This window comes from Rhincodon typus, chromosome 11 (genome assembly GCF_021869965.1).
Source record: "Rhincodon typus isolate 14 chromosome 11, sRhiTyp1.1, whole genome shotgun sequence".
NCBI lineage: Eukaryota > Metazoa > Chordata > Chondrichthyes > Orectolobiformes > Rhincodontidae > Rhincodon > Rhincodon typus.
In genome coordinates this window covers 72,483,643-72,498,266 of record NC_063342.1, presented here as the reverse complement: position 1 = coordinate 72,498,266, position 14,624 = coordinate 72,483,643, and the positions used below count along the sequence as shown (strand labels likewise).

The window sequence follows — 14,624 nt, the reverse complement described above, 5'->3', positions numbered from 1 at the left end:
TTCTGAAGAAGGGTCCAGACCCGAAACGTCAGCTTTCCTGCTCTTCTAATGCTGCCTGGCCTGCTGTGTTCCTCCAGCTCCACACCTTGTGATCCCTAATTGTCATCAGAAAATGTCCTGAATGTATTTTATCAATTCTTCCTCTGGCGACCTCTGCTAATTTGATTTGCTCAATCCAAATGAAGGTTAAAGTTACCACCAATTAATGTCCTGCCTTTTCTACATGCCCTTCTTATTTCCTGATTCAATCTCTACAGTAAAGCTACTCTTAGGAGCCTGAAGAGTTTTTTCCAACAGTATCTTTTTCCTCTTGTTGTTCCTTACCTCTGCCCGCCCAGCAAGAGCTGTCGGCCAATCACAGCTCTGCAACTCTTGTGCTCAGTGGTGCCACAGAAGAGGCTGTGGCTATTGCTGGAACAGCAGCCACAGGATTGAAGAGGATCCAGGGCAAAGGTCAGTCATGTGAACAATGCGTGTGCGTTTCTCTGCTTTTTGGTTGGCGGGAAAGGAGTGATCAGAAGCAAGGATATGTGGGTGGCTTCCACATTGCCCAGGGTCCACCACTTTGAAAAGCGCTGCTGCCCCACCCTTTCTCTGACCTATTCACACATCAGATGGCAACAAGTCTGCATGGTTAATCAAAGCTGCAGTCAACTGAAGCCCTTAAGTAGCTCAAAAATTGATGCAGGAAGAAGGAGTTTCAATTCGTGGAGCACTGGCACCAGTTCTGGAGAAGGAAAGGGTTGTGCACCTGACATGGACTCAACTGGGATCAGTGCCTTGGTGAATGATTTGCTTTCAAAGCCCCATTTACAAACTCAAGTATTCTATAAGGTTTAATAATACCCTATTAATGTAACCTTTAAAAATTTGTAAATGTAAATTAAAGGCATGATATAAAAGCAAAATATCAGTAATTTGATTTATTTTTGTCACGTGTACCAAAATACAGTGAAAAGTTTTATGTACTATCCAGGCAAATCATACCTTATATAAGTACATCAGGGTAATAGAACAGAATGCAGAATATTGTGTTACAGCTACAGAGAAGGTGCAGAGAAAGATCAACTCTAATATATGAGAGGTCTGTTCAAAAGTCTGATAACAGCAGAGAAGAAGCTGTTCTTCAATCTGTTGGTATGTGTTTTCAAATTTTCGTATCTTTTGCCTGACGGAAGAGGGTATAACTGGTCAGATGGTGGTCAGTTACCAATATCACAGAGATGTCCCATCCCTTTCTTTATCGCAGTTTATAAAATATTCTGAAAATATAAAAATATTCTGAAAAACAAAAACTGAAATTACTGGAAAAAAGTCAGGTCTTGCAACATCTGTGGAGAGAAAGCAGAGTTAACATTTTGTGTACGTGACCCTTCTTCAGAACTGTTCTTCATCCTGAAAAAGGGTCACTGGACCTGAAATGTTAACTCTGCTTTCACTACACAGACTGTGCCAGACCGACTGAGTTTTTTCCAGCAATTTCTGTTGTTGTTTCAGATGACCAAAAGCTTAGTCAAGGTTTTAGGCAAATTAAAGGCAGTAGAGAGATGGAGAAGTTTAGCGAGGGTATTCCAGAGCCTTGGATCTTGTCAATTGAAGACAAGGTGGCCAATAGTAGTGTGATTAAAATTGGTGATGTGCAGAAGATGAGAATTAGAGGTATGCAGATTTCTTGGAGGTTTGTTGGGTTGGAGGAGGTTATAGAATAAGGGAGGGACACATGGGAACGTGATGCCGTGTTTTAGGTTAATAACACCAATGGGCAATCTATCTAATCATAGCAAAAACAAAGTTGATGGAAAAGCTCAGCAGGTCTGGCAGCATCTGTGAAGGAGAAAACAGTTCTGAGGAAGGGTCACCGGACCTGAAACATTAACTCTGTTTTCTCCTTCACAGATGCTGCCAGACTTGCTGAGCTTTTCTAGCAACTTTGTTTTTGTTTCTGATTTACAGCATCCGCAGTTCTTTTGTTTCTATCTAATCATAGGTTGGGAATATGGTGTCAACCAGCACTAGCACAGAGATCAAAAGAGACAATTGTGAACCGGAGAGTCAAGTTTACAGCTCAACCCTGCAATACTCACATCAATGTATTCCTGTGGTTTGGGTGACATAAGAAGACATACCTGTTGGTCCACGTTTGATATCTGTAACTATAGAAAACACATTCACAAATCAGCTAGGAATAAAAACTCCATTATAATTTCCTTCACTTTCCAACAAGATCACACTGAACCCAACTTATTGTACAACTTATTTGCATATGATGGGATGGGTGATAGTTTGACAAGATGTGTCAAATAAATAAAACAAATAATAAAATAAATAACAGGAAGCATATGCAGGCACAACATTTTTAAAGGTGGGCAGGAAAGATATGAAGTAGTTAGCTTTGACTACTTGGAATGCTCAGTGATTCTGGCCAGCCATGTTTGCTGCTTGAACAACTTCAACTCCTGAGCCAGAACTGACATTGCGGGGCAGCTGAAGTGGGACAGTGACATGGACACTTTGTCTTAAGAGGCAGTCACAACCCGTTGGTTAAGTAGAACTTTAGAGCTGATCAATTGTCAGGGACAGGGTGGTAAGACTGTGAATCAGGCAGTTGTGGGGATCCAGCAGGGGGTGTGTGTGTGTGAGAGAGAGAGACTTTGTGTTTGTATGTGTGTGGGGAGGGATGGGTGTGTGTGTGTCTGTACGCATGTGCACGTGTGTGTGTGTGTGTGTGTGTGTGTCAATGTGTGTGTTTGTGGTGTCAATGTGTGTGTTTGTGCATGTGTGTGTGCATATGAGACAGACAACGTTGGCTGAGTCACATGAGTATCTGCCAAGCACATGGTGGACAGTGTCCCCACGTGTGATGATAGTGCCCATGTCAAAGATCTGACATGTCTTGCAGAGGTTACCATAACAGGGTTGTATAGTGTTGTGGTTGATGTTGTCCTGAAGGCTTTGTATATACATATTAATCAATTAAAACCTTCTAACTGATTAAAGATTTAACAGCATCTTATGTTTGTTTAGTACATCCTCATCAATGGTGTCAACCTTTGATCTTTCACTTATTAAGTCTGTGTCTGGTATTACCTCTCTCACTAACACCTGGAGGAGGAGTGAGGCTCCGAACGCTTGTGTTTTCAAATAAACCTGTTGGACTATAACCTGGTGTTGTGTGATTTCTGACTTTGTCCATCCCGGTCTAACACCGGCATCCCCACATCAAAGTTAGTGGTATCAATAGAGGGTGTTTCTTGTTGTTGATTGTGGGGAGGGTGGGGAAGTGGATCAGAAGCTAGAGTTCAGTGGGTGGCTCCCAGCAGGCACTACGCTTTTCAATTTCTGGTCCAGTCCTTTAAAATGCAGTAACCCCCTTTAAGTGGCTCAACAGTAGGCAGAATGAAAGGGTTTTGATTCTGGGTATTGGCCTAACTGTTTGAGAAAGAAGGAGTTGCTTAATTAAAGTGGACTTTAAAAAAAAATTGGATACAGGGGTCACTGGCTAAGCCAATACATATTTCCCATCCCTAATTGTCCAGATTGTACAGAATACTACTTGGGGAGTGAAAAGCAATGTGGTAAAAAACAATTAAGAGAGTGGGTCTGGAGTCACATGGCATGTAAAGATGGCTGATTCTCTATCCTAAATGATATCAGTGAACCAGATGAGTTTTTACAATAATTGATAGTGATCACACGGTTGCTATAAGACTAGCTTTTTTTTTTTAAAATTCCGGATTTTTACTGAATTCAAATTTCACCATCTGCCATTTGAATCCATATCCATGGAGCTCTGGATTACTAGCCCAGCGATATTACCATTACATCACAGCTTCCTCCTGGACCCCACGTAAACTGGGTTGGGATCAGTTTCCTGGTGAAGCATTTAACTAGAGCTGTAGCTAGGGTTTTAAACTAAGACAGAGCACAGGGTTCCAGCATGGGGAACTACTCCAAAAGAGAAAAGTCAAATGATTTGGATAAAGGTAAACACAGTGGATCAGGGAGTTTACTAGTAATATAGTGTAACAAGAGTTTGGGAGCAAGTAGTGAGTGTGATGTGAATATAAGTACTGACCAGAGAATTCCATGTAAAGGGAAGTAGGTGTTGTCTTATAAATATTGTTTTTTTCACCTCTAGAAATTGTTGAGTGTTCAAGGCTTTAAGTAAATGAGCAGATTGTTTATTTGGTGAATTTTTGAGATTTTATCCTTCTAAATGCGGGCAGTAGCTTAAACCAAGATTGGGGAGATTGAGTCTTGCAATAAATTTATACATAAACTGGTTAAACTACTTAGTGTAACTACAGATAACAGTTGAGAGACAACTCAACCTGATTATTAAATTTTACTTATCTAAATTAAACACAGTGAAAATGGCAGGATGTGTTGCTTTTGAGGCAAGTGGGAACCAGTGGAGACAATTCACAGCAACTACATCTGTGATTAGTGTCTCCAATCAAAGGAATTTAAGTTTGAATTTAAGTTGATGAGCTGGAGTCCAAGATCTAGAAAGTTAAAGGGAAAAGACAAGGCAATAATGCAGGGTAGCAATATGGGAAATGATAACCAGAGTGTGGCAGGAAGTGAGATTGTAGAGAAATAAGAGTACTCCAGCAAATAAGGTCAGAGTAGGGGCAAATATGAAAAAGGAAGAATGAAAAGCTTTTTAATTGAACGTTTACAGCATTTGTAACAAGATGGATGAATTGACAGCGCATACAGAAATAAATATGGTGCAACAACCATTTCTAGAGACACGGTTGCAATGTGACCACAGCTGGGTCCTGGATATTCATAGGTATTTGACATTTCAAAAAGGCATGAAGAAAGAAAAAGGAAGTGAGTTCATTCTGCAACTAAAGTACAAGAGTGCAACCGACGTGAGAAAAATATATTATTTTGGTTTGGAGGATCAAAATGTAAAAGTGGCTTGGGTGCAGTTAAGAAATAGCAAAGAAAATAAGTCACCAGTGGATGTAACTTATAGGCCCCCTGACAGCAGCTACACTGGAGGGCAGAATATAAATCAAGAAATAATGGGTGCTAGTAAGAAAATATATAGTAAGAATCACAGGGAAGTTTAATCTTCATATAGATTAGACAACATAAATCAGCAAAAGTAGTCTTAAGAATGAGTTCATATGGTTCATTTGGGACAGTGTTTTTGGAAAAAGTACATTCTGGGACAATCCAAGAAACTGGTTATTTCAGATCCAATGTATAATAAGACAAAATTATAGCAAAGGATCCTCAAGCTAAGACTGATTATAACGTAGAATTAATTTTGAGGGTGACAAATTTTTGGCTGGACCTCGAATCATAAACTGAATAAAGACAACTACAAGGATAAAATGATAGATTTGGCTAGAGTGGATTGGGAAAATCAATAACTAAGTAGGACAGTAGAGAAGCAGTGGCAGGAATTTAAGTGGATATTTAACCCATCTCCACAAAGATTTATTCCATTCAGAAAAAGAAACTCGATGAGAAGGATACACCATTTATGGCTAACTAAGGAAGTTAAGAATTGTATCCAATTGAAAGAAAAAGTTTACAATGCTGCAAAGATTAATGGTAGTCCAGAAAATGGGGAAAGTTTAGAATCCACTGAAGGACGACTAAGGGGCATGAGAGAAAATAAGAATGGATAGGAAAAGATTAACAAGTTTACAAAAAGGGACAATAGCTAAAATAAGCATTCATCACTTGGGGGTTAAACTGGGGAATTAATAATGGGAAACAACAAAATGGCAGAGATTTTGAACCAGTATTTTCTGTCAGGTTTCACAGTGGAAAACACAAACAGCATCTCAAGAATGGCAGGAGATCAAGAGTTAAAGGGATGGAGGAACTTAATATTATCAAATCGCTAGAGAAAACGTCCTCACAAAACTAATGGGACAAGTTGCTGGACTTGACAGCCTGCATCCAGAGGTATTAAAGGAATTGACTGCAGAGATAAATGAAAGCTTTTGATTACAGTTTTCCAAAATTCCCTAACTTCTGAATGGACTCCACTGGATTTGGAAACCACAAATATAACATCACAATTCAAGAAAGGAGGGAAATAGAGAACACAAAAATGTATGTCAGTTAGTCTAACATCTGTCACAGGAAAATTTCCAGAATCGATTATTGAGGACATAGCAGCCGGATGTTTAGAAATTCATTATAAAACCACATTGACTCTGTTTGATTGAATGAAAGGGAAGTTGTGTTTGACAAATATGTTTGAGGATGTAAAACATAGGGTGGATAAAAAGGAGACCAGTCAATGTAGAAGCAAATTACTGCAGATGCTGGAATCGTTGTTGTACTGAAAACAACAAACGCCGGAGATCATGGCGGGTCTGTCAATGTAATGTATTCAGATTTCTCAAAGGCATTTGCCAAGAAATCATACAAAAGGTTACTGCCCAAGATAAGAGTTCAGGATTGGCTAGTGAGCAAGAAATAGAGTCGGAATAAATGCGTCAAACTCAGCTTGGCAAACTGTAACCACTGGAGTGCCACAAGGATCAGTGCTATGTATTCACTTATTTTCTGTCCATTGTATTTGGATGATGGAATAGACTCTCTTGTAGCCATGTTTGCAGACGATACAAGGATAGGTAGGAAACTAAGTTGTGAGAGGATGCCAAAAGTCTGAGGATTGGAAGTGTTTTAGAAACCAGAGGGCACCAAAACATTGATAAGAAAGAAAGAGTCAGAATGTGAAAATAAACTAAGCAAAAATATAAAAATGGACGATAAGTGCTTTTGATGTATGTAAAAAGGAGTTTCACTAAAATAAACATTGGCCCCTTGGAGGCAGAAACTGAAGAAATTAGCATAAGTGATACAATAAATATTGTGTCTTTCTTCACACAGAAAAGTACAAGTTACATACCAGAAACAGAGGTCAGTAAGGGGATAATAATTTAGCATCATTAATATTAGCAGAGACAAAGTGCTGGAGAACTAAAGGATTAATATCAAATTGCCAGGACTTGACTGGCCTACATCTTTAAAAGTTTTAAAAGAGATCGCTGCAGATATAATGATGCACTAGTTAAGATTTTCCAAAATTTCCTAGATTGAAGAATGGTCCCAATGAATTAGAAACTTGTAAATTAAACACTGTTATTCAAGAAAGAGAGGGAGAAAAAAACAGAACTACAGGGCAGTTGATATCATGTCTTCGGGAAAATGCTGCAATCCATTATTAAGGAAGTCTTCATACAGCACTTAGAAAATCATAGCATATTTAGGCAAAATCAATATGGTTTTACAAAGAAAAAAATTGATAAACTTGTCAGAAGTTTTAGAAGATGTAACTAGTAGAATAGATAAAGGTGGAAAATGGACTATAATGTCAGAAAGTGTGATGTTATTCACTTTGGTAGCACGAACGGAAAAGCACAATTTTTTTTTTAATAGATGTGGGATTTGTAAGTTCAGAAGGACATGGGTGTACTTGCACAAGAATATAGAAAGTTAGCATGTAGCTTTTGCAACTAGTTAGGAAGACAAATGACATATTGGCTATTCATTGCAAGGAGACTGAAGTACAGCTGCGCAAGGTGTAGGCCGAACCATACTTGCAGTACCATGCACAATTTTGACCTCCCTACTTCAAAAGGATACTTATCTTGGAAGGTTCATTGGGTTGGTATCTGGGAGCAGAGGGTTGTTCTGTGATGAGAGTCCAACTGTGCTCCTTGGAGTTTAGAAGGATGTGAGATGCAATCATTGAAATAGGCAAGCTGCTGGAGGACGTTAACAAGATAGACATTGAGAGGTCCAAGGATAATGGTCTGATTATTTTGGACTCACATGAGGAGAAATTTCTTGTCTCAGAAGGTTGTGTATCTTTGGAATTCTCCACCCCAAAAGGTTCTGAATGCTCCATAACTGAATATATTCGAGCTGAGGTAGACAGATTTTAGGTGCTTCAGTGATTTAAAGAAATAGGGCATCAAATGGAAAGTAGAATTGAGGCCCAATTCAGCTCCAATCAATCTGAATGGCAGGGCACGCTCATGGAACCTTAACAGTCTACGATGATGTTAAGATTCTGCTCAAAAGGGTGTTTTTTTACAGTGTAAGTTATTCATAAGATTAAATGAAATGTTTCACATCATGTAAAGCTGGTAATTCACCTAGATCAAATGGAATGTATCTTAAGTTGTGGGGGACGCCACCACTTGGCATGCTTCCCTGCAAGCCACTCACCATCCTGATTAGGAAATATATTGCTGTTCCTTCACTGTTGCTGGGTGAAAATCTGGAATTCTCTGCCTGATGGCATTGTGGGTCTATCTACAGCAACAGTTCAAGAAGGCAGCTCACCACGACCTTCTCAGGGGCAACTAGGGATAGGCAACAAATGCCAGCCCAGCCAGTGTTGTCCATGAAGAACAGCGAGCAAGAAATAGTCGCATAGATTCCTGACAGTGCAGAAATAGACCATTTGACCCATTGAGTCCACACCATCCCACTCAGACCCACACCCCTACCATATCCCTGCATTTCCCAAGGCTAATCCACAAAGCATACATACCCCTGGACACAATGGGCTATTTAGCATGGTTAATCCACCCAACCTGCACATCTTTGGACTGTGGGAGGAAACTGGAGCACTCTGGAGGAAGCCCATGCAGACATGGGGAGAATGTGCAAACTCCAAACAGACAGTCACCCGAGGGTGGAATCGAACCCAGGTCCCTGGTGCTGTGAGGCAGCAGTGCTAACCACTGAGCCATTGTGCCACTGTTTGTTATGTTGGTCAGAATCTTTAAATTCTCACTGAATCCAGAAGTAGTATCAAAGAACTAGTCTATTACTAACTCCATAGCAGTATTCAAGAAGAGAGAAATGGATAAACCAGGAAACTACAGAATAGGCAGTGTAATGTCAGTGGTACCTATAACTATAGGGTTGGGGCAGTTACTGGAAATTATTATCTGGGAGAAATGAATTTTCAATTGGAAAGATACGACTTAATCAAGGAAAGCCATTATGGATTCATTAAAGACAAATCATACTTAAGTCCTCGATCTGTTAACAGAGAAAGTTGGTCAACGTAATTTAGTAGATGTTGTACACGCAGATTTTTCAAAGTACCACACAGAAGATTTTAAAAATATGGAACCCATATAATTAAGATGAAAGTGGTGGCATTGACCTCATTACAGTCTTGGTTTAAACATGGACAAAAGAGCTGAATTCTAGAGGTGTGGTGATAGCACTGACATCAAGGCCGCCTTCAACCAAGTGTGGCATCAAGGAGCCGTAACAAAACTGAAATCAAGGGCTTTCGGGGATGGTTGTGGTTGTTGGAGGTCAGTCATCTCAGCTCCAGGACATCCCTGCAGGGGCTTCCCAGGGTAATGTCCTAGGCCCAAACCATCTTCAGCTGCTTAATCAATGATCTTCCCTCCATCATAAAGTCAGAAGTGGGGATGTTCCCTGATGATGTTCAGCACCAATCACAACTCCTCGGAAATGCAACAAGATCTAGACCACTATATCAGGCTTGGGCTGACAAGTGGCAAGTAACATTCCTGCTATACAAATGCCAGGCAATGACCATCTCCAACAAGAGACAATCGAGCCAACACTTTTTAATATTCAATAACTTTACCATCACCGAATCCCCCGCTATCAACATCCTGGGAGTTAACATTGATTGGAAACTGAACAGGACTTGCCACATAAATACAGTGGCTGCAAGAGCAAGTCAGAGGCTAGGAATACTGTGTTGAGTGACTCACCTCCTGACTCCCCAAGGCACAAGTCAGGAAAGTGATGGAATAGGCCTTATTTGCCCAGAAGAATGCAGTTCCAGCAACACTCAAGAAACTTGACTCCTTCCAGGACAAAGCAGCCCCCACTTGATTCGCATCACATCAACAAGCATCCACTCTCTCCACTGTCAACACTCAGTAGCAGCAGTGTGTACTATTTACAAGATACACTGCAGAAATTCAAAGATCCTTAGACAACACCTTCCAAACCCACAACCACTTCCATCTAGAAGGACAATGGAAGCAAATACATGGGAATACCAAAATTTGAAAGTTCCCCTCCAAGCTATTCACCATCTTGACTTGGAAATATACTGATGTTCCTTCAGTGTGCTGGGTCAAAATCCTGTAATTCCACTCCCCCGCCACGGTATTGTGGGTCTGTCTACCACACATGGAATTTAACAGTGTAAGAAGACAGCTCACCACCACCATCTTAAGGGCAATTAAGAGCTGGCAATAAACGCTGGCCAGCGATGTTCATGGCCCACAAATGAATGGAAAGAATTGGCATTGGCATTGGAAGCAGAGGATGGTCGGTGGTTGGATGGTTTTCAAACAAGAGCTGGGTTTGGGTTGCATACTCTTTGCAAGTATTATAAACAACCTAGACCAGGGTGTAAGAAATAACAAGAAATGCAGACGATGTGCAGGTTTGCATTGTGCTAAATATTGCTGATGGTATTTAGAGGTTTCAGGACGACATAGACAAGAATGATGAAATATCTAAAAGCATTGCAGATGTGGAGAAGTGTGAAGTGATCGACTCTGGAAGGACTAATATGGAAAGAGAAAATCCTATAAGTTAGACCAGAATTTTATAAATCACGAGTTAGACCTCAAATGGAATTTTGAGGACAATTCTAGGCAGTGAACATCCGGAAAGATCTAAAGCCCTTAAACAGGGTATAGAGGTGATTTACCAGCATATTGCCAGGGATGAAGAACTTCAGTTGCGAGAGGTTGGAAAAATTAAGATTGTTTGCCATGGAACAGAGAAGGCTTTGGGGTGACTGAATAAGGTTTTTGAGATGAGAAGATCTTCTAATAAAATAGGTAGAAAAATAACTATACCACCCAGTGAATGGGTCAATTACTAGAGATACATTGCCCTGAAGCATTAACTCTGTTTTTCTGTCTATGGTTGCCAGCTGACCCACTGAGTATCTATATTTACAGACCCTAATTTTGGATGACCACTTGAGTAGAAACATCATTTCTGTGTCAACTCTATTGATGCCCTTTACCATTTCAAAGATTTCTATCATGCCACTTAATTTTCTTTTCTCTAGGCTAAACAACTCCAGCCAATCAATCATTCCTGATTGATGTACCCTCTCATTTCCAATATTCCCCTTATAAATCTTTTTGAACCTTCTCTAAATGCCTCTACATCCTCTTCATAATATGGAGACTAGAACTGTCCACTGTAGTTCAAATGTGGTCTAATTGAAGTGCTGCAGAAGTTCAAAATAACTTGTCTGGTCTTCAATTCTATTTCCTCTAGAATTTCACTTTTATTTATTCATGAGATATAGGCATTGCTGGCTAGTCCAGCATTTAATGCCCATCCTTAATTGCCCAGAGGGCAGTTAAAAGTCAACCACATTGCTGTGGGTCTGGAGTCGCATATAGGCCAGACTAGGTAAGGATGGCAGATTTCTTCCCCTAAAGCATATTAGTGAAGCAGATGGATTTTTCCAAGTCAACAAAAGTTTCATGGTCATTGGACCCTTAATCCCAGATTTTCTCTTTTTATATAAATTCAAATTCCATCTGCCTAGGCAGGATTTTAACCTGGGATCCCAGAACATTAGCCGAATCTCTAGATTAGTAGTCTAGCGACAAAACCGTGAGGAGACAAAAACAGAAATTGCTGGAAAAGATCAGAGGAAGAGTCACTTGACCCGAAATGTTAACTCTGAATTCTCTCCACAGATGCTGCCAGACCTGCCAAGCTTTTCCAACATTTTCTATTTTTGCCTCTAATTTACAGCATCCAGTTCTTTCAGTTTTTAAAACCATGGGGACATTGCCTCCCCCAGAGTTTGGATGCATCTTTTATGGTCCCGCTAACTGGATCACTTAATAGCTTTGACATCTTAATTGACTGTAGCTAGTGTTTAATCAGGACACAAAACTAACCAGTGTCCCTGGTCAGCCAGTCTTTCAGACGTGGGTAGTTGTTTTTGCATCTCCTCAGGCACTCCACAAATAGCCGCACATCATTCTCATTCAGCTGATGCTGCACGATCTCCAGCAGCTTGCGGGCTTTCTGTGGTGGTGTCTTTTCGGTTCGGATCTCGTAGTAATTCTCCTGGGTCAAAATGTTTGACGCAATCATTTGGTCGAGCAGCGGGTCAATATTGTACAATGCAGTCACCAGGGTATCATGTGAGCTCTGTAGGTATCTCTTCACGATGTTTTCATCTTTCCCTGTAGCAAAGAAGATAATGCTATTCGGAAAAGTAAAATCTGGTTTGGTCTTGTTGACTTCAGTTCCAACAGACACCATTAATCCCAGTCGGAACACGTCATAGACTCACAGAGATATACAGCACAAAATGGACCCTTCAGTCCAACTCGTCCATGCCGACCAAATATCCTAAATTAATCTAGTCCCATTTGCCAGCATTTGGCCCAATGTCCCTCTAAACCCCTCCTATTCATGTATATCCAACCAGATGCCTTTTAACTGTTGTAATTGTACCAACCTCCACCACTTCCTCTGGCAACTCATTCCAAACACACCATATTCTGCATGAAAAAGTTGCCCCTTAGCTCTCTTTTAAATCCTCCTCCCTCCTCACCTTAAACACATGCCGTCTAGTTTTGGACTCCCCTACCCTGGGATAAATACCTTGGAAACTTTTAGTTCTTAGTCCCCTCGTGGACCCACCCCCCCACCCCAATCCCTGTAACCCTGCATTTCCCATGACTAATCCGCCTAGCCTGCACCTCCCTGAGCACTACAGGGCAATTTAGCACGGCCAATCCACCTAATCTGCACATTGTTGGACTCTGGGAGGAAACCAGAGCATGCGGAGGAAACTCATGGAGAGAATTCATGTAGAGAATGTGCAAACTTCACACAGACAGTTGCACGAGGGTAGAATCAAACCTGGGGCCCCTGGCGCTGTGAGGCAGCAGTGCTAACCACTGAGCCGCCATGCTGCCCGTATTTAGTGCATGGCCGGCCTGCCCCCATCAGTCTCTGATTTTACTAAGGTTGGTAAGGCTATTAGGGAGTCTAACCACTCTTGGACCTATTAACATTAAGTGGTCAGTTGATAAGTGCCTCATTCTTCACTCACCACCTTGGGGAAGCCCCTGTCAAACAGCTAGCCAGGCAGCATTTACTGGAAGAGTTGGTGTTTAGCATGGGGATGGTGGTGCCCTCATTTAGAGTACCCGGTGCCCTCATTTAGAGTACCCTGTGCCCATTAGAGGCAACATCCCTAAAAAGTCATGCACCCCCACCTCAACTTTCTCCCAATCTTTGCTCGCTGGGGTCTGGTTGGCAGGATCTACTGAAACATACCTAAGGTCGATCTTCCATAAATCCCCCTTCTTCAGGCAGTGCTTGTACATGGAGCAGTGGCCTTCCTGCTTGAACCTGGAGCTGCTGAGTGACTGCAGAATGACAGCCGGCAGCTCTCCAAGCTACGGCACCCTCCCCAGATCGAAGTTACTAGCCTCCCTTAGCTAGGGAGGTCATCCCTTAGCCAATTAATGACCTGCTGAAAGAAACTCTGCCTTCTGAAAAATCCTGTCCAGCAAGCAGTTAGTATCTGGAATGTACTGCTTACAAGGACAGTGGGACAGGACTCCTTCATGGTTTTGAGAAAGAAGTTGTATAATAATCCAAAGAGAAAAATTGTGGGAACGTGCAGAGTGATCGTAGGGGGCAGTGGAACCATTTGAGTTACTCTAGTGGAGAACCACCACAGAATACAAAGGACTGAATGGCCTTCTTCTGTGTTGTAACATGGTTGTTGTTCTATGGTCCTCTGTTAGAGGTAGGAAAGTGAAATCTGATCATTCAAGAATCTTTGAATCAATGAATGAAGAAACTGGTCCCTTTCTAATTGGCATGAGAAAATGGAGCACTTTGAGGATGAACATGTCAGGTTCCCAATGGCATGGGGGCTCATAGAGACGCTTATCACATGATGGAACTTTCAGGAATACTCTTCATGAAGCCCCCTCGGGTACAAGGAATCACTACAGTACAGAAGCAGGTTATTCAGCCCATTGAGTCCACACCGGCCCTCTGAATAGCACCCCACCCAGACCCACCACACCCTACCCTATCCCTGTAACCCTGCATTTCCATGGCCAATCCACCTAATCTGCACATCTTTGGACCGTGGGAGAAAACCACAGCACCCAGAGGAAACCAGTGCAGACACGGGGAGAATGTGCAAACTCCACACAGACAGTTACCCGAGGGTGGAATTGAAGCTGGGTCCCTGATGCTGTGAAGCAGCAATGCTAACCACTGAGCCACCGTGCCACCCCACAAACAGTGTGCTGTACACAAGACAGGAATGGTGGCCCATCAAAGCTTGATTTTTTTTTAGAAAAGTAGTTTCTGGACAATTATTCGAGATGTTTGAAACTTTAAAGGGATGGGAGACAATAGTCAGAAAAAGATCATTCCCAGCGATTGGGATTGAAATGAAGGACACACGAGCAAGATCAATAGTGACAGATTGCTGATAAATAGTCAACAGATTCCAAAACATGATGCTCAAATTAAATACTGGGGTTGCAGAAATACAAACTATTAGCTGACATGTTGAATAAAAATGATAAAGAAGATGAAATAGAAAC

General features: G+C 41.4%; 2 protein-coding genes across 2 annotated transcripts in view; one reads left to right on the top strand and one right to left on the bottom strand.

Annotated features, from left to right (window-relative positions):
* LOC109925926 overlaps positions 1-2,154 on the bottom strand; it is a 250,018-nt gene extending 247,864 nt beyond the window's left edge. Inside the window, exon 1 of the mRNA XM_048602612.1 lies at positions 2,085-2,154. The gene's annotated coding sequence lies outside the window, so the exon portion shown is untranslated. The remainder of the gene's footprint in view (positions 1-2,084) is intronic.
* The window catches only part of LOC109914114 (cilia- and flagella-associated protein 44-like), a gene marked incomplete at its 5' end in the record, with an annotated part of 171,890 nt that overhangs the window by 66,391 nt on the left and 90,875 nt on the right, over positions 1-14,624 (top strand). Inside the window, 2 exons of the mRNA XM_048602549.1 lie at positions 339-453; positions 1,498-1,659. Coding sequence (XP_048458506.1) covers positions 339-453; positions 1,498-1,659 — 277 coding nt within the window. The remainder of the gene's footprint in view (positions 1-338; positions 454-1,497; positions 1,660-14,624) is intronic.